The sequence below is a fragment of the Dermacentor variabilis genome, chromosome 9, assembly GCF_050947875.1.
Source record: "Dermacentor variabilis isolate Ectoservices chromosome 9, ASM5094787v1, whole genome shotgun sequence".
Classification (NCBI taxonomy): Eukaryota; Metazoa; Arthropoda; class Arachnida; order Ixodida; family Ixodidae; genus Dermacentor; species Dermacentor variabilis.
In genome coordinates, this window is record NC_134576.1 from 85661791 (window position 1) to 85680013 (window position 18223).

Genomic DNA, 18223 nt, shown 5'->3' on the forward strand with positions numbered 1-18223 from the left:
GTCTAACCAAAATAAAACCTCTGTGCCGCACTATCTCGTGTTTACACTTCCTCTAGTCATTTCAAGTCTCTATTTTTAATTTGTGCACTGTTTTACTCTCGCGTTCCTTTTATTAGCTTCTTGCGTGCATAGACGCAGATGAATCATGTCTTGCTATAATTAACCTCTTTATACCTTCGACATTTCCTTAACAAGTTCTACTGGCCCAAATGTGGATCTCATTCTTCCACAGAAGTAGTAAACAGCAGTTTCACTTCGTAACTCCCAAATTATCCTTGGTAAATAAAAAAAGTTTACTAATTCATTGGAGTTTGCCGCGACTTCGCACAACATACGTTAGATTCGAAAATATTCCTCCTAAATCACTATTCACTTTGAACTGAAGATCCAGTATTCACGCATGCCCAAACAGCTTCAAATGCCAAATGATAGCATGCATTTTTTGTATTGCAAAAAACTGATGAAAATGACAAAATCTGTCACCATACACTGGCCATGGCTAGTGCTTCCTACATGATTATTTACAAAATGAAGGTTGAAGTCAAAATCGCAATGAAAATGCATGTTAATTTTTGCACAAGTTATAAATTTATTTGCTAGAAGCGTCGAGCAAATTAACACACATACCCAGGAGTTAGACAAAACAAGTTGGCAGACAACACGGGTGCTCATCTTTTCTGCCCTTCTCAGTGTACATATGTCACATTGTGCACCTCTTCAGCGAAGATGTTTCACCTGTTCCCAACAAAGGTTCCTACCCTGCGCTCGGGAACGTGAGTGTAGTAGAGAAGACGCTACTGTTTTGGAGAAATCGCGAAGCTGAATTCACACTTCATACATCAGCTTAGAAGGTTCGATTTTTCCAAATGAAATAAGTACACATAGATTGAAATTTTGCATCTTGTTAAACACACAGGTATGTACTTTCCTAATTTTGCTTCTTACTTAATCAAATTCAAACTGTATTAAAGCAGATTAGACTACTGCAGTTGTATAACTAAGTCATTAGGAACAGCACTGAAAGCCTCCGTTTCTGCAGTAAGCAAAACTAGAAGACACAATTTCCTATAGAGACACAGATATTGAGTATTAACGCATTGCAACCCGGAGATTTGCATGTGCTCAGCAATGTAAGTTTGAAGAGCTTCACATACTGTTACTCAGTACCTACTTTAGGTTCTGTACATGCAGTCGGAATAAGAAACAATAAGTGTAGCACTATATGTTGTATGCTGGGGTTTTATGTGCCAAAACCATGTTCTCATTATGAGGTACGATGTAATGGACTCCAGGTTAACCTGGACAACCTGGGGTTCTTGAACATGTAAAAGTTCAATCACAGACTGTGAATTGCAACACTCAGTATGGGCTGTGTGTTCTGCACAGTTAGTGTTGCATAGGTAAAAGCAAAACTATAAAGCGACATTTACCTCAGATTGTGTTGCTTGAGGCTTTGCACAAATGGCTGAGATTTTACTGTTTTATAATGTGGATTTCGCTCAGTAGTGTTTCATTCTGCTTTTTTCATTAGGTTGCAAATGAGTTTGAAGAGAAGTGGCACTTGCCTCATTGTATTGGAGCCATTGATGGCAAACACGTGGTCATTGAGTGCCCCGCCAAATCAGGAACGTTAAACAGGAACTACAAAAGTAGTTTCAGCAAGTCATTGCTTGCGATAAGTGATGCAAGTTACAGGTACGGATGATTTGCGTTGTTCAGCCATTAATTTAAGAAAGGAAGCGCAGTAGGGAAGTTAGAGCATAAATAGCCAAGCATGTGGTTAACATTGGTAATATTGTATTTGGTATATAGCAACCAAGTTAGATTAGCCATGATGTGGACTCCTAGTTACCAAGTTACTCCTAGTGTACTAAGAATTACCAGATTCCAAGTGAATGGTAAGATAATAAGGAAGTGGGCTATTAGTGGTTCTTGATCTACACGACTTCGGACTTAAATCTTTAGTGTTTATATCCATTAACCATTTCATGCATCGGTTAGAAACAACACAAAAGTCAGATTACGCTACGTTAATCTCGTCGTCATTAGCTATTCCTTGAAAGAAAAGAGATGAATGTTACAAGATAAAACTGATGGGAGGTTTGACCCATATATTCATTTGAACATATTGAAATATACCGAATGACAACACTTGTACATGCATTTTCTTCTAATATAAAATGTTTTGTGTACTTCCTTAGGTTCCTGTATGTCGAAATTGGGCACTTTGGCAGTGAGTCGGATGGTGGCGTGTTTGCACGCAGCAAGTTCCAGGAGTTGATTTTGGCAAATCAAATTGGAATTCCTGAGGACTCAGAGATTGGCAGCATTGGCAAGATGCCCTATTTTTTTGTTGGAGATGAGGCTTTCCCTCTGAAGACCTTTATGATGAGACCTTATTCTCGCAAAAGTAAGCTACAATAGTCTTTTTATGCCGTTTGTGCTGTGTGTTCTTGTAGTGGCACATTGCTTTTCTGTAATTTTTTTACATCAAGTTTATCTTGTACATTGTTACAGCCCTTCAACCACTGTTTGCCGACACATCTGATGCAAGTCAGACATTTGAAGTGAGACATCAGAAAAGAATTTTCAACTACAGACTTAGCCGAGCTCGAAGAGTGGTGGAGAATGCTTTTGGCATTATGGCACAAAGATGGCGAATTCTTCGACGGCCATTTAAAGCAAAGGACGATAATGTGAACAGAATTGTGTGTGCTTGTGTAGCGCTACACAATTTTTTACTTTATGAATCGCCTGGGTCTCGAGCTGTTTACTGTCCACCAGGAACTGCCGACTGCGAGGATTGGCAAGGGCAAGTGACTGAAGGCAGCTGGAGAGCTGAAGAAGGCAGCAGAGATGCTTTGTCGGCATTGCAGTCTACAGGCTTTAACTCAACCAGGTATTTCTAGTTTGACAAACGATCTCTTGCATCTGTGTTGCAGAGCGTTGTCTTTCTTTATGGATTTGTGCATAAGCATATCTCATACTGAAAAATAATGTGCGAGCTGAAAAGCCCATTCGCTTAAAAAGCATTTCTGGCTGCAGGTGCAATTATTTTCTAGCAACAGCTGTTTTTATCTGTTATCTACTTGTAGTTCGAACCTACTTTGCTGGAAGACTATCTTTTAGCCAAAAGTATTGTGTTCTCCAAGACATTCATATTCTGACACATTAAAATAAAGGACTCGCAATAACAATTTATAAACAAATTCTGGCTTTGCAATACAGCGTCTTGCACAAAGCAATCTGGAAACATATACATTGCTGATATAGTATACAAGCCATATTAGGTACTTTGTTCTGGCCCAGCATTCCAAACCTTGTGATTATCTCTGAGTATTTAAATGGCAGATTAAGCCCAAATATCACCTTTTATTTTAATGCTTGACAGAAAACGATGTACTGTATTATAAACATAGCGTAGTACATTTTCTGCACACACTTCTGTTGTCTAACTGTGCCACTTGCCCATTTACTTTTGTTTAGGCAAGCCTATGCTGTGAGGGACAAGCTTTGCCTGTACTTCATTTCTGATGATGGCAGGGTCCCCTGGCAAGACAGCATCATCGATACCACCAGATAGAAAGTAAGTCTTTATTTGCAATAAATCTTTCTTGTATACATGTGACCGTATTGCAAACAGTACTCTGATTAAAAACATAGTGCAGCTTAGAAAAGGCGCTTTCAAGGAAAAGCTGGATACAAACACTAGGCTGTGCAGCTCTGTGCACAGCATGACTAGCCCTTTTTTCCACGATCGTGAGTGTACAATTTATATCAAAAGGATAAAAAATGGGTACTAAATGTACCGCGCAGTTCTGAGCTTTCCAAACACTTACTTCACAACTTTAGATGAGCTTAACCATCACATCTACAGACTTGGTACACAAATCTTAAAATTGGCAGATTGTACTGTGCAGTTCTGTACACCACGCATCGAGATCAAAGAACAACAAACCCTTATTTTTACTGTCCTGGACAAGGCCTTAAATATCACTAGTATTTTCAATAAATATGTATCACAGGTAAAAACTTTGTACTGTATAGTTCTGTGCAGTGCAGGATGAGTTGAACACGCCATGCCCTTATCGTTATTTGCACAAGAGCTTAAGTATCACATATAGTACTAGGGGAAAGAGACGGATACTAACTTTCTGCCATAGAGGACTTGTTCGAGGCACTATAGGCTCCGGGATACGACATGTTATCAGAAAAAAAAAGGAATGTGACTAAAACTGGCCACAGGGCTGCTAGGTAATGATTGTTGAGTATGAGTGTGGAATCTCAAAACAAGACAATGCCCAGAACTTAAATACCTGACATAGCTGGAAATATTCTGAAAATTACGATAATCAGTAATGTAAAATTTGAGCACAGCTCTATATGTATTTTCATTTCACAATATGTTGAGGCAAAGAATTTGAGATCCATGTTTGTATGTACAGTCACAGACCACTCAGCGCCTTTGCAGAGGAAGGGGCAGTATGGGAGCGCTGGCATAGGTAGCGACATGGGAGTCAACTGTGTAAGAAGTGGATGACAAACACGCAATGGCACTTAAATATCACAGATAAATATCAGAGAAAAAAAACAGTGTATGTACATTATACCACGCAGCTATGTTTTCAGGACTATTTTTCGCTCCTCCGAGCCCTCACTTCCATTACTTTTTCTTGAATGGTGGCTTGGATGGAACACATACAGTCAAATTGGTCATCAGGTGGCAGTGACCGTAAAAATCCAGCAGCTGCCATGCAGAAATGGTAGACAGTGTCCCGGGTCTCCTCTTTTTGTCGGCGCTCTTTTCCAACTGCCTTCAGGTGGTCAAGGCATGCGGCAGCAACTGCCGCATTGGAGGGAACGCTGCCATCGGGGCTGCAAAGGAAAGGATGTCTCCACTATTGTTGACTATCACAAAACCAATTCCTACATTACCGCTGGGGATTTTTGGATGTCTTTGCCACTTTTCTTGGTCTTGGTACCCTGTAAGGGAAGAAGTTGGTGAGCTAATTTTGGCAATGTATACATAAATGGGTAGGGGCACCTAGTCCTACATACGTTTCAGTTGTGTCAAGCACCACTTCTGGCTCAATATCACTTTCTGCATTGTCAGGCTGCCTGAAAAAAAAAACTTGCTGTTTTTTAGGGAACTTTATACCATAATGACATTTACCATTCCGTTGTCTTGCTTGCAGGTTGTGTGTCTGTATGCGGTGCACTTTCTAAACTTTCTGGCACCACCATCTCTTCGAAGTCGTCTGTATCTCCTGTTGCTGGTACATCTTCAATATCGTGACTGGCTGCTGCTGGGCCTTCAGCTACGATCATTCTGCATAAATAACAACTAAACCAATTGCAGCTGGTGCTTACTGATATCAATGTGCAATTTAACAATGTGTGGTGCTTAAACAGTGACTAATAAAATACATTCTCAGAACTTGCTCATTACCGTCCCTACCATTGAATTATTATGCACACTCTAAGAATCGGAGATGGCAATTTATGCACAAGCCACTGAATCTTTTGCTTAGGCAAAGTACCGTGAGGATTTGAAACATTTTAATGTTCACAACACATGTAGCTTTAACTTATGCATTCCTAGATTACCCACTGTTTCAAATTGGTAGTTTAATGTAGTACTTCGCGATAGACATATGGATCCTAGCTATTTGGCCTGTGTTGCCCTTCTTCCAATCAGGCCCACTAATGATCAGAAAAAAGTCATACCTACAAAATACTGCCACATTAACGATGTGTCCTTCTGGTTGACGCTGAAGTTGTCACCAACTATGGGCCAGCCTAGCAGCGAGCGTTGTCATGGAGTTTGAAGAATATGTGAATTAGCATGCGCTACAGACTGTAGAGATGTTACAAATATGCATGTCAGTCATTCACTTACCCATCAAAGGAGCCAAATTCGAGGTTGCTGCACAAGCTAGAAAAGTAAAATATGAAATAAGGCACCGAAGAACAGTTAAACCAGATACCCTTGCAGTTCCTGCTCGCAGAAGCAGCAAGTAAAAAATGCAGCAGAGGTGAATATTATGAACAACGTCATGCTTGCCAAGTATACCAGAAAGGTAACAAAAAGCCACTAACAGCCCTTCAAATAAATAAAATCAAATGACGCTGCATGGTAACTTATCTTACTCTCAACAACCCAGCTGGCCATGCAAACACAACTTCCAAGGCAAGTTTGTGACTACACAGACAGGACTTACATTGGCTCCTGATAAACAGCTTCCATGATGCCCGTCATTGCTTCGAAGTGCTTCCACTTCACGAGGGGCACGTCATGGGCACCAGCGCCACTTTTCATCGAATCCTTGATCTGATTTTTTGTTTTTGTGAAGGTGTCCTTGAGGTTCTTAAACTTCTTCTGGCATAATGCACCTGCGCAACAGTTGCAATTTTAAATGACGGGCCACCAGCAAATGTGAACCACCTACACATGCTGTGATCAAGGCAAGACTTTTTGCCGTGCAAAGGGTAGTGGCAAAAGAGAGAACTGTTTGCGAATGCATAGCCGTATTCTTTAGGACCACATGCTGTCACCTGAGCAGCTGTTATAAAACACAATGGCTGAATTTGCATGTACAAAGTTGAATTTGGCTGGAGTGCCATTTGCTTAACAAAAAAAAAAAAGAAAAGAAAACGGCATATAGTGTCACCTTTGTTCGGTTGCGCTCGCGGCACAGGCTGAGCGTGCGTGCAACATGCACCTCATTTATTCATTCGAAATTTTTGCATATAGCAACTGCACAAGTTCAGCATGCCTACATTCGATGTTTTGGATTTACTTGCCAGGATTCTTGGCTTGCGGTGCGGCGACATAAACAGTGATATACCCATTCGACCCTATGTGTTACAGTCCACACGGTGCTAGGAGCTGTAGACACGGTTTCTGCATGCGTTGCTTCAGCGTTTGGCGCAAAATAAACCAGTAAGTATTACAATGGCAAGTAAAGGAAATGAGACGAAAGCACGGCGCGCACTTGCTCCTAACAGCGGCGCTGATCAAGCATTCTCGGCATAAGTTACTTCCGAAACTATACCCACAAAGCACCACCAGCGTAGCGAGAGAAAATGTGCAAGTACTTACTGCTTACTCCCAGCTCTTCGGCTATCTTGGCCCAAATATCATTCTTGTGGTGCGTGTCTTTGTACAGATGGTGGGTCTTGTCATAGAGCACGGGGTGGCTTTTGACGGCGTCGATGAGCATAGCAGCCGACACTTTCGGTGCCATGTTTACGACCGCAAGTTCTCGACCGGATGTTTACACGCGATTGCAGCTTCCGGTAAAGCGGAACGTCTTTCCGCTTCGCCTGGGCGAAAAAATCGGTCCGAGACCGATTTTTTCGCCGCCTGGTTTTCCGCCCGTTTCTCCGCCTAGGCGGGCGGATTTTGTCACGTTTTTTCCGCTTCCGCCTGCTCCGAGACCAAGTGTGAACGCAGCCTTAGGCTTCGGTCAGCCGGCTCGGCCGCTTCTGACGACACGGAATCCGAAGCGACTTGCAGCGTCTCAAAAGTTGGTATTTTCGACGGGCTTAGTCCAGGCGCATCCCCCGGCACTGCAGAGACTTGTGGTAACACCGAACTTGACACTGATCGGCACTGTCCAGCCGCGTCCACCGGCGAAGCTAGCGTCGATGGGGTTTGTTCAGCCGCGTCCTCCGGCGAAGCTGTTGTTGGCGAGCTCAGTCCGGCCGCATCCACCAAGGGCACAGCAGCTTGCGGCATCACCGAAGCTGTAGTTGTCGACAATGTAGCGCTCATCTTATTGCATGCGCGTGTCTTTTTGTTGACTGCTTTTCGCGTGCTTGCTTTCAAGCGCGCGTCTCGCGCCATCGTGACACGCGGAACAAAGACACCAGGCACGCAAAAGCAAGAAATTTGTGGTTAAAAGAAGCGACTCAATAGCCAAAATATCTACAAGAACGATAAAGAGAAAGGCAGAACGAAAAATACTAGGAAAGAAAGAGGAGCGCGAAAAATGACGTGCGTGCAGGCAAAAGCAGACGACGCGAAGGAGTCGAACAACGCGGCCGCGGGGCCGCGGCAGGCGAAGCATGCGTCACGGCCAATCAGAGGGCTGCACTCGAGGAGGCGCCCGTCTCACCCAATCAGCGGCTGTCTCGCGTTAGAATCTCTTTATGCGACGATTTCCCGCTTGAGAACGGGTGCCGATCGCTCCGCTGCACGAGAGTCTACAGCGTGCCGAGGGGCGCCGGAATGGAGAGCGGGAAACCAGCTTTCAAACGAGACCAAGATGGCGCCGATCGGTTCGCGTCGCGCGGAGCTACGGCAGCTTGAAAATGAGGCAAACATTCGCGCTTGGCGTTCAATTTCGGCTCACCGACGTTTCTAAATTGCCGTTTTTTTTATACTTCGAGTAGGAATTGAGCCATAATATTTTGTAGAGACATAGTTGAGACATTAAAGACTTCAAAAACGCAATTTTTGAAAATTGCCATTTTTGACCATTTTTCGCGATTTCAAGACCCGCGTCCCCCCTTAAGTAGAATATGTAATTCTCTGCAGCTCGAGCTTTGCGTTCTCTCTGGTTAGACTCTGCATCACTTGATGTCACTATTGGCGTTGTAGCTGTCTTACAGCTTTCCGGTATCCTGGTGCTATTCCGCAAACACTAATGTTTTCAGAGAAGCTAAAACTCCCTATTGAGAGCTTTTCCAATGGCCCCATAGCTATGGTTCGTGCCTGATGTGTTAGCATTGACTATACAGGTGGAGCCCAAGCAGGGGACCAGTGGCTCAAAATCGCGCCAGGACCTGAAGGCCCTTTCGGGCGGCGAGCGCTCCTTCTCCACAGTCTGCTTCGTGCTTGCCCTGTGGGACACCATTGAGTGTCCGTTCCGAATCATGGACGAATTCGACATCTTCATGGTGAGCATCCACTCATCGCATGTGGGCTTGGGTTTTCATTTGTCATTATGGCTTAAAGTTCTTCAGTCCTTTGTCACATACGTATTTGTTGGTGTCCCAGCTTTTGTTGTTATTTGAAATTTAAACTGAGGCCTGTATTCACAAATCTCTTTTTCGGGGTTCATAGCAGTCTTTGAAACCATTCAAAACACTTGAATATCAAACTTCCATTTTCAAGATGTCGAAAATCACGTTTCACGGAGTGCTATAAATCCTTGAATATTGCTTTTGGATAAGCTTGGATGGTTATCCCTGCTTATCCTGGTTTATGTGAAAAAGGTTTAGTTAACGCTTTTTATTTTGTTCTGTGTGCAATAAATGTGTTCACTCAAGCTGTTGGGCGTCATGGCGCTTTAACAAAGCGCTTCACAAAAGCTTCATGTTTCCTGGATTTGAGCAGGGGCTCTGGATCTACATAACATTTTCTTTTTTTCTTCAGGACATGGGGAAAAGGCGGGTGAGCCTCGAAATGATTCTCGAGATGACCAGGCGCAAATCCCAGAACCAGTTCGTTTTCCTGACGCCACTCGAGCTGCCAGCCATTGCTGCGCTCCGCAATGTAAACATCATGATCATGCCAGAGCCGAGCCGCAAGCGCCCAGCTGCCATTGCAGCCGGAAATGGTGATGATGATGAATGTCAGCAGTAACTGTGATACCTTGATCGAATTGAGTATATTTAGTACTTCAAGCTGATTTGTACCTTAAATTTGATGTACAGAAGTGCTTCCTTTTATTTCTTATTTATTTGAAGTAACATAGATGCTGTTTCTTTATTTTATTTTACTAGAAAGTGTTCTAGTCCCCATTTTTTTTATTCGTTGCATTTAATGTGCAAGGCCCCATGTATTACTTGCAGTATATCTTCCTTTCTAGTTTGCATATTCTTTGTTTTTTATCGATCGACTTCTTGCAGCTTAGAATGCTGTGGTTATGCACTACAGTTCGCCAGGAGGCGTTCTGTTTTATTAATTGCGTTCACCGATTTCTGTAAGCGCACATTATAGTTTTTAATAATCAAGATATCTTATCCGCTTAGTTTTAATGTTTTAATGCAAATTCGCAAATAAAATTTGTACATATTTCACTGTTTCTAATTAAATCCATAGAACCTGCTATGGTTGATTGTGCTTACTGTGTACTGTAAGTTTGCCCATCCTGCAGGCAACACATATGGTTCACTCATCGAATATGCCTGGCACTCCTGTCCTTGTTCAATCGCGAGCGTCATCATGACACGAGTTTGCAACTGCAAAACACATTCATGTAATAAAGGAACCTGCTGCAGTCTATTGGCGGCTATGGCATCATGCTGATGACGATGAGGTTGATGGTTTCATTTCCTCCGCTGCTGCTTGAGGATGTAAAACCCTGTCAGTTGTCATGAGAGTGAATGATGAGCACGAAAAGAAAAAAGAAAGTTCAGTTTAAACAAGTCGAGCTTGGAATGAGCAAAGATGTACTGTATTTACCAGAATCTGACGTGCACCTTTTTTCCAAGGAAATGGGTCGAAAAATTGCATGCGCATTACAATCTGATACGAAACCAAAACCGCATTCCCAGCGTCAGCGACAAACACCCTACTGTCAGATTGTCGGATGCAGCATCATAGCCATCACGAGAGGGTAACATAGCACGTTTTCGTGAAGGTTGCTGGGGTTAACATTTTGCTCGACTACAATCTGGCGAAGTATTCTCGGTCAGTCACTTTCGAAGATACTATCACTTTTGCGGGATTTCACAAGAGTCGGCATTGGATCCGTCGATGTATACGACCGCCATCGTTTCAGGCAATGTGCCAAACTCGCTATCTGCATATTGTGCTAGGAGTGTTGTCGGTTGCACACTTTACCAAATTCGATACAGAGTCCCGCGAAAGGGATAGTAATATCTCTAAAGGTGATCGTTCAAGAATACCACCCTCGTGTACTTTGTATCTGCAGCCAATGAAGTGCAAATGGCAACAATAATAATGTTATAGTTTGTCCTGCGTTCCGGTAAGCGCAGGTGGACTGAGTGTGACACAGTTACGCCTCTGCGAAAAATTTGACCAGCAACGAAAAAAAAAATACACTTGGTTACTGCAATATGGTTACTACAATATTAGCGCTGCGTTTGGTCGAGCTCTGTGCCCCGAGGTGGTTGCACCACTCCGGCCACTCACGTTTATGCCTACGGCTCTCCGGTAAAGTGCTCAGTCTGCCCGCGCTAACCGGAGTACCGGACAAGCTAAAACTCTCTAATGTGCCGTTTTCATTACAAAAGCTTGCTGTTAAGGATTGTCTTCTATAAAGGTAAATTCTGCATGTCGTATTTTTTTTCTTTTATTGCAAACATAGGGGGTGTACTATATTTTCTTTTATAAATTGGCCGCGCATTACATTTTGATAGGGGTGGGAAGTGCAACCCTGGTGCAACCCTGATACGAGCGCAGACATTGTTGTCTGCGCTCGTATCGTCCACTTCCTTTTGTCCTTCGTCTGGGTTGTGCTGCCCGCCCCGAGCAGTATGTTCAGTCACCAACTCGCCCAGCTTGCTGTGCTAATTCAGCACATTACATTCAAGTGCTCATTTATTTTCTCCCCTTAAACCTTTAAAAAGTTAGGTGCATGTTAGAATCAGGTAAATACGGTATGTAAACCTTTAAGAGTATGCTGGAGAAACTTCCGAATTGCCTTTCGGCAGGGCTTGGCAGAGGTACTTTAAAACTGTATCATGATACATATCCAAGATACTGAGGGTGATCAGTATCATTTGATACAGATGCAAGATACCAGTAGAATAATTGTATCAATACAATACAAAACTCTTGATGCTTCAGCATATTGAAGGTAAATACTATTTGGCAAAGATTTGCCTGTTTAGGAACAACTGAAGAATAAACTCCAACTTTGCGCCATCTCACCTCTGCATAAGGAGCTGGTCGGGCTCCAAAAAATCTAGTTTTTCTAATAAATTATGTTTGAAGTTTCTTTAATTCTACACATCAGTCAAGTCAACTTGGCTGCCAAGTCAGCGTGGGCACATTGATTTGAAACAATACTGAACATTCGCAGTGGCACACAAACTCGTTCATATTTCTCTAAAGCACACAGTTTGCTTGTTCATTCATTCTATCTGCACCAAGCAGATAACTGCAAGACATTGAGGTGGTCTGGGAAGCGTCATCATTCTATAAGCGTCGCCATTCTATACTATGGGCTGTATGTTGGACTGGTGTGCCTTTACCTCAACTTCAGTATTACGGCGACATCCTTGAGTGGCACGTTTCAACGGCTCGTACCCAAAAAAAGTGGCATCTGGTCCAGTGATGCAAAAAATCTTATGCAGAAAATATCATTGGGAATGGCTTATACCTACAGAAGCAAGTAAAGATGCAATGGCTGTATATTAATGAATAAATGAAGGAACGGAAGAAAAAACTAACGAAAGAGAATGAAAGAACCTTTAGGCAGTACATTAGGGGCTCACATATGTCAAGGACAAAGGCGTGGAGCGCCATGCGTTTACTTCACACTGGCTCGTTATGTCTGGCTAGAAGTCTGAGCCCTTCGATCATATAAACTAATGCATTACCAAGTGTGCAGCAGGCTTTCACTTTCACATGTTACAGGAGTGTAACATGCTGCCAAACTTTCTACGAATCTGTGTTAACTTTTATGCATAATGTTTCGTTTCAATAGTGTAGGAGCTTAGGCCAGTTGGTTTAGCATTTTCACGCTTAAAATAGACTGCTCGTGTTGTTTTGTTTTGCTATTTGACCTGTATTATGCTGTTTTATTGTTGATGCCTTTCAACAGTAGGCGGAAAAGGCTACTCTTGTAAGTTGAAGTATAAGGATATCTTATAAAATGAGACTTCAGTATACTATTATGCATGCATATTTATTTATTTATTTATTTACCCTCAGGGCCTTTCGGCATTAGAGAGGGAAGTGGGTTATACAACAAATAAGAAGGAAATAAATCGCGAGCTTACACACAATACTTGCTAATTATACAATGTTAGCTGAAAGTATTTATAAACGCAGTAATAGAACATGACATATAAAAGTAACATTAAACAAGAAAAAAAAAACACCAAGAGGAGTTCGTACAAATGTTTGCTATTGTACGTTGTTAGCTAGTGCTTTTCGAAAATGATCATTGCTGTTGATGGAAACAATGTCAAAAGGAAGTTCATTCCAATCTTTCGAGTACGTGGCAAAAATGAGTGTAAAAAGTGTCGTGTTACATGCACCAATTCTAACTTTATGATGATGATCAGCACGGTGAGATAAATAATATGGTAGCGACATGAATTTTGGATGAAATGTAGGGTGGCGATACAGCTTATGAAAAAATGAAAGGCGGGAAATTTTTCAATGTGTTGCTAGCGTTTGAAGACCCAGATTCGATTTCATTGAAGAAACGCTTGCACCACGGTAGTAAGTAATATGAACAGATGCCTCATTTTTATTTTCTTTCTGTTCAGTGTAATCATGTCTGTGGAGCCCTAATTGCTTTATTTTGTGGTGTGCTATTTATGAATAATTATTGCCATACTGGATGCCTTATTCCTTAAGAAAAGGAGTTATTCCAAGATATATGATATCCTTAGCTGCACACAAGCACTTTTGGATGGCCTGCTAAGCTAATTTGCTTGTGCGGTTGAACTGTTAAAAAATTGCCCTGGTTGAAAAATCCACTATGGTGAAGCCTCTAATACATTAGTTATTCAGCCAAATCATCAATGCTTCTAAAGTAAGCCTTCCATCGAAGGTTTTAAAGTGGTGTTAAACAGCAATCTGGCACAGATGGCTACACATGATTGGTGTGGGAAATTCCTATTTACATATAGTGCTGTATAGGGACGCATTGAGCATAACAAAGGCTTTCTAAAGTCCATAGAAACTGCAGTATTTACAGAGAACAGGAAATGAATTAAAATTTCGCATCACACGAATCGACAACGTGCGACAGCACTGAAACAAGCCACGAAGCACAATATGCACGAGATCTGAAAGAAAAGTTCAAAGTTCAAGTACCCGCCGTGGTTGCTCAGTGGCTATGGTGGTAGGCTGCTGAGCACAAGGTCGCGGGATCGAATCCCGGCTTCAGCGGCTGCATTTCGATGGGGGCGAAATGCCAAAACACCCGTGTACTTAGATTTAGGTGCATGTTAAAGAACCCCAGGTGGTCGAAATTTCCGGAGTCCTCCACTACAACGTGCCTCATAATCAGAAAGTGCGTTTGGCACGTAAAACCCCATAATTTAAAAGTTCAAGTAGTTACGAAGGCTTCAAACCTTGGCCTAAGAATTACGGTGGCCACTTACTACAATGTACAATATATGGCACTGTTCTATTATCTTTAAAAATTTACACCCTTTAGGGCTTATCTTGTCCCACAACAATAATTGACATCCGTCTTGCCAGCATTTCCTTTAATGCTGCGAGCCCAGTTCTTCCAAATCCCGAACGGCTTGCATGTCATAAGCGTGACAGAGCATTTTCGACAGGAAAGTAGCGAGTGCCGAGTTTTCAAGGAAGGAAACTGAACCAAAGCAGATGATGAATATTGTTGGACAACATATGCTCCAAAGGGTGCAAACTTCTTTAAGGGGGTATCAGAATAGTACCAATTAGAACAGATGCAAATTGCAACTTATTAAAGCAGAAGAAGCTAACTAATAAATACCACAGCTGACGAACATGCTAATAAATAAATGGAGTGTATAGTTTTTCCTAAACAAATTCAGAGGGAAAGAAATGTTTACGTCGGCATATTCACATATTTGCGTATGTACAAATGGGGAAGAATATGACATTACACCCTGGGCACTATGCACAAAATACTAGGTTACTATTTGAATCCACTGGAATTGACGTTCTATGCCATGATGCAGGATTGGGGCTAATCCTGGGATTGGGGCTAAGTGAGTAGTGGACCTTATACTGCGACTACTACTTCAGTGAACTGTGGTGTCAAGCCTGCTGAGCCATTGATATGAAGCAACACTTCTGTTTTTGAGAGAAATTAGCTTCCTCAACTTCCCATTCTTCATTCTGGAGCAAGTTTGCTCACAAAAGTCATGTACCTACTTTGTGGTTGCTTAGTGGCTATAGTGTTGGGCTGCTGAGCAAGAGGTCGCAGGATCGAATCCCAGCCACGGCAGCTGAATTTCGATGGAAGCGAAATGTGAAAGCGCCCATGTACTTGGATTTAAGTGCATGTTCAAGAACCCCAGGTGGTCCAAATTTCTGGAGTCTCTCGCTACGGTGTGCCTCATAATCAAATTGTGGTTTTGGCACGTAAAACTCCATAATTTTTTTTTCTTATTTTACAATGTCAGTTGTGCTGAAAATTAACATTTACTTGTAAGCAAATTTGTAAACTCTTTGGAGCCTAGTAATTTATATAATGGGATTAGTTTTCCTTGCACTTGTTCATCTTCATAATGCAGTTTGACTGCAGTTCACCTTCTAATTGAAAGGAAACTGGTAGTGCGTGCAAATTGCAGCTAGATTCATTTTTTGGAACATTTGTAGTTCCTCTTTCCTGAAATCAAGGTCAGAGAATTTCATGCAAAATTGTGTGGGTAGATTGGGAAGGATCCTTGTCGGAAATAAGGTAGAAATGCTATGTTAGTCTCTGCACTAATCCTTGAACAGTAGTGAAGGCGCTCTCACTTTCGTTTTTGCACTTGCACCTAAAAAGAAAAACTGCAGTTCTGCCCTGAAGTTATACATGTCCCTGCACAAGTTGTGAAGGAGGTATGCCTCCTCTCGTAGCATCATAGTCCATGACGTCGACGAACAAGACCTCTTTCTAGGGCCACGTGCGACTGGACAGTAGTTGCTCAGGACTATCCTTGTGTGCCAGGACATCTTTCTTTCCTAAGGATAAACAAGCAAGGCAAAGCTTTTCTACACCTTGGTCATCGAACTGCCATGTGATACGTCACGTCTACAAACTCTTATTCCGTTGCATTCAGAAATTTATGGAACTGGCAGTGATTTAATCCATGTGATCGCTTGACTGACTGAAACAACAGATTGATGAACGCAGGACTTGCCCGCATATTTCTCACAGAGGGCCTGCTCGTGAACCATGCAGAGCAAAAATATTCACTTTAAAGTCCGCCAACTCCAGAAGCTTCTATTATTTACCCAAAACTTTTTATTTATTCATTTATTTATTTGCATATACTCCTATCTCAGAAATCGGACATAGCAGGAGTGAGAGTGTACAGGAAGAAAAACAATACAAAATCACTTGCTTATTAATTTATCGTTTCTTTACTTCATTTATTAAGCACAAGTAATTTCCCCTATGTTGTCCTTGATGTCAGTGTTTGTTGGCTTCTCATGATAATGACTAATAAAAATCGGGCCCCTTGGTTAACCCCTTTCTCGTTGCTTACATAAAGTACTTTGGTTAAAAGGAATATAGGTAATCGCCAACATGCACTAACAGCCAGTAATGTTACCGATCTCTTGAACAAAGAATGTCTTGGGTAAGTTTCTAAGCAGGCTACCTAACTTATTCCATTTTTCTGTGCTATAGGGACAACAAAACTATTAAAGCATTCAAAGTGGGCTTTCAGTAGTGCAATGCTTAATGTGGGACTGTGGCGTGCTGCGCAAAACAAATCAACAAATGTTCCCAACATGTCATTCCTATAAAAATTGTCACAGATTTCAGTTTGCCTCACTACAAGCTGCACTCGAACAGTATTTGCCAACTCTTCAGAGATGCCCACTACTGTTACAGTACCATGCATGCTGTGGATTGAAGCTTCCTGCATGCTATGGAGTAAGGAAAGGGGCTTTGTGCTATATATGCAGCTATTTACATGCTGTAGTTTTGTGGGCAAAAAGCAGGGTAAAGCTGTGTGGGCCCAGTGCGCCTATCAACGTTGAGGAATCTTCGTCGTGTCTACTGACTAACTGAGGCTGGCCCACTAGTGTCATGCGCTCCCTATGCGATGGTCGCACGAGGCTCCCATATCGTTGAGGCTGCTTCGCACGAGGTGGCGCCGTGGTGAAGCACAGTAGGGAAAAACTTTGTGGAGAAGCCCAGCTTTCAGGAGGTAGTGCAGTGGAGGCTTTGTGGGGACACTGCCAGCATCAGCAGGACTGCACACAGCATACTCAAACTACAATTTGCTACTTTTGTAACATTTTACTTTGATGCATTAGCCCATACGGGACGACTACTCGTGACAGGTGGGCTTTATCGTAGACTGCCGTCAGAGCCATATCTATGCCCGTGTTTTACTTTACACTTAAGCAGCAGTAACGGCCCTGCCCACAGCATACTCAAACTGCTATATGGTATCTAAAGAATATATTGTTGCGCCAAAAAAGGAAAATAAAGACTTGGGAAGGAAGAGTATGAAAAGACAGATTGAGCGCTGAACTCAAATTGTTGATGTAACTTGAAGTAGACATGGTAGAAAAGGGGCCCACTGTACTAGAAATGTAGTTGAGTAGAACTTGTTGCTGGGCGAGTTGGTTGGGATCTAAAGAATACATTGTTGCGCCAAAAAAGGAAAATAAAGACTTGGGAAGGAAGAGTACGAAAAGACAGATTGAGCGCTGAACTCAAATTGTTGATGTAACTTGAAGTAGACATGGTAGAAAAGGGGCCCACTGTACTAGAAATGTAGTTGAGTAGAGCTTGTTGTTGGGCGAGTTGGTTGTATTCTTTAGATCCCAACCAACTCGCCCAGCAACAAGTTCTACTTGTTGCTGGGCTCAACAAGGACTCAAAACGGCGTTTCAGCCCATCGTTAGCGCGCTAACTATGCCCAATGGGCGCGGTACGGAAAGAGTTAAGGGTGGAATGCGATAGGTTTCAAAGATCCCCGACTGCTTGTCACATTTCCCAGCAACCGCAGCTTTCTTGCGGATACGCGGAGCCGAGTGCGATAGGGGTGTTGCAAGGAACCGAGCGGGCCGCGTCGCTCGGAAAGGGGATTTGTGTGTGAATTTCTGCGTAACAGAATTATGTTTTCTGATACATTCAAATTAAACTCCGACGCTATCATGTCTGTAGGTTGTGTTTAGGTCGCACTTTACAATGTTTGTGACGTATCTTGAGGAGTTTAAGTAGTTCAATAATGCATGCGCCACGCGGAAGGCCTGTGTGGTTGTGTGCAGAATGATTTTTCGCCAAGCGACGTCCAACGGCGACGTCGGATATCTTGCGACTCGGGGTGCCATTAACGCTGTCGCGTTAAATATGAAGCGGGACTATATGGCGGGACTAGAATATTCACTACTCAGCGCTGCAAC

The 18223-nt window shown here is 42.5% G+C and overlaps 3 protein-coding genes across 3 annotated transcripts in view; 1 reads left to right on the forward strand and 2 right to left on the reverse strand.

Annotated features, from left to right (window-relative positions):
* Window positions 1-10060, forward strand: part of LOC142557047 (structural maintenance of chromosomes protein 6-like) — a 100900-nt gene extending 90840 nt beyond the window's left edge. The window contains exons 21-22 of the mRNA XM_075668594.1: window positions 8746-8904; window positions 9383-10060. Coding sequence (XP_075524709.1) covers window positions 8746-8904; window positions 9383-9592 — 369 coding nt within the window. The 3' untranslated portion in view covers window positions 9593-10060. The remainder of the gene's footprint in view (window positions 1-8745; window positions 8905-9382) is intronic.
* Window positions 3556-5328, reverse strand: LOC142557045 (uncharacterized). The gene is made up of 4 exons (XM_075668592.1): window positions 5174-5328; window positions 5059-5118; window positions 4936-4983; window positions 3556-4875 (listed from the first exon to the last, which is right to left on the reverse strand). The coding sequence occupies exons 1-4, from the start codon at window positions 5326-5328 to the stop codon at window positions 4632-4634; spliced, it is 507 nt and encodes a 168-aa protein (XP_075524707.1). The 3' UTR covers window positions 3556-4631.
* On the reverse strand, window positions 5247-7456 carry LOC142557046 (transcription factor Adf-1-like). The gene is made up of 5 exons (XM_075668593.1): window positions 7103-7456; window positions 6222-6393; window positions 5900-5935; window positions 5728-5799; window positions 5247-5329 (listed from the first exon to the last, which is right to left on the reverse strand). Exons 1-4 carry the CDS (start codon window positions 7245-7247, stop codon window positions 5781-5783), a joined length of 372 nt encoding a protein of 123 aa, XP_075524708.1. The 5' UTR covers window positions 7248-7456; the 3' UTR covers window positions 5247-5329; window positions 5728-5780.
* Window positions 10061-18223: the final 8163 nt, after the last annotated feature.

Coding starts and splice junctions, on each gene's coding strand:
- LOC142557046 (XM_075668593.1), bottom strand. CDS start 7,247: ATGGCACCGAAAGTGTCGGCTGCTATGCTCATCGACGCCGTCAAAAGC. Junction 6,394..7,102: donor CGAAGAGCTGGGAGTAAGCA/GTAAGTACTTGC, acceptor ACTGTTGCGCAG/GTGCATTATGCCAGAAGAAG. Junction 5,936..6,221: donor GCTGTTTATCAGGAGCCAAT/GTAAGTCCTGTC, acceptor TTACTTTTCTAG/CTTGTGCAGCAACCTCGAAT.
- LOC142557045 (XM_075668592.1), bottom strand. CDS start 5,328: ATGATCGTAGCTGAAGGCCCAGCAGCAGCCAGTCACGATATTGAAGAT. Junction 5,119..5,173: donor GCAAGCAAGACAACGGAATG/GTAAATGTCATT, acceptor TTTTTTTTTCAG/GCAGCCTGACAATGCAGAAA. Junction 4,984..5,058: donor GTGCTTGACACAACTGAAAC/GTATGTAGGACT, acceptor CTTCCCTTACAG/GGTACCAAGACCAAGAAAAG.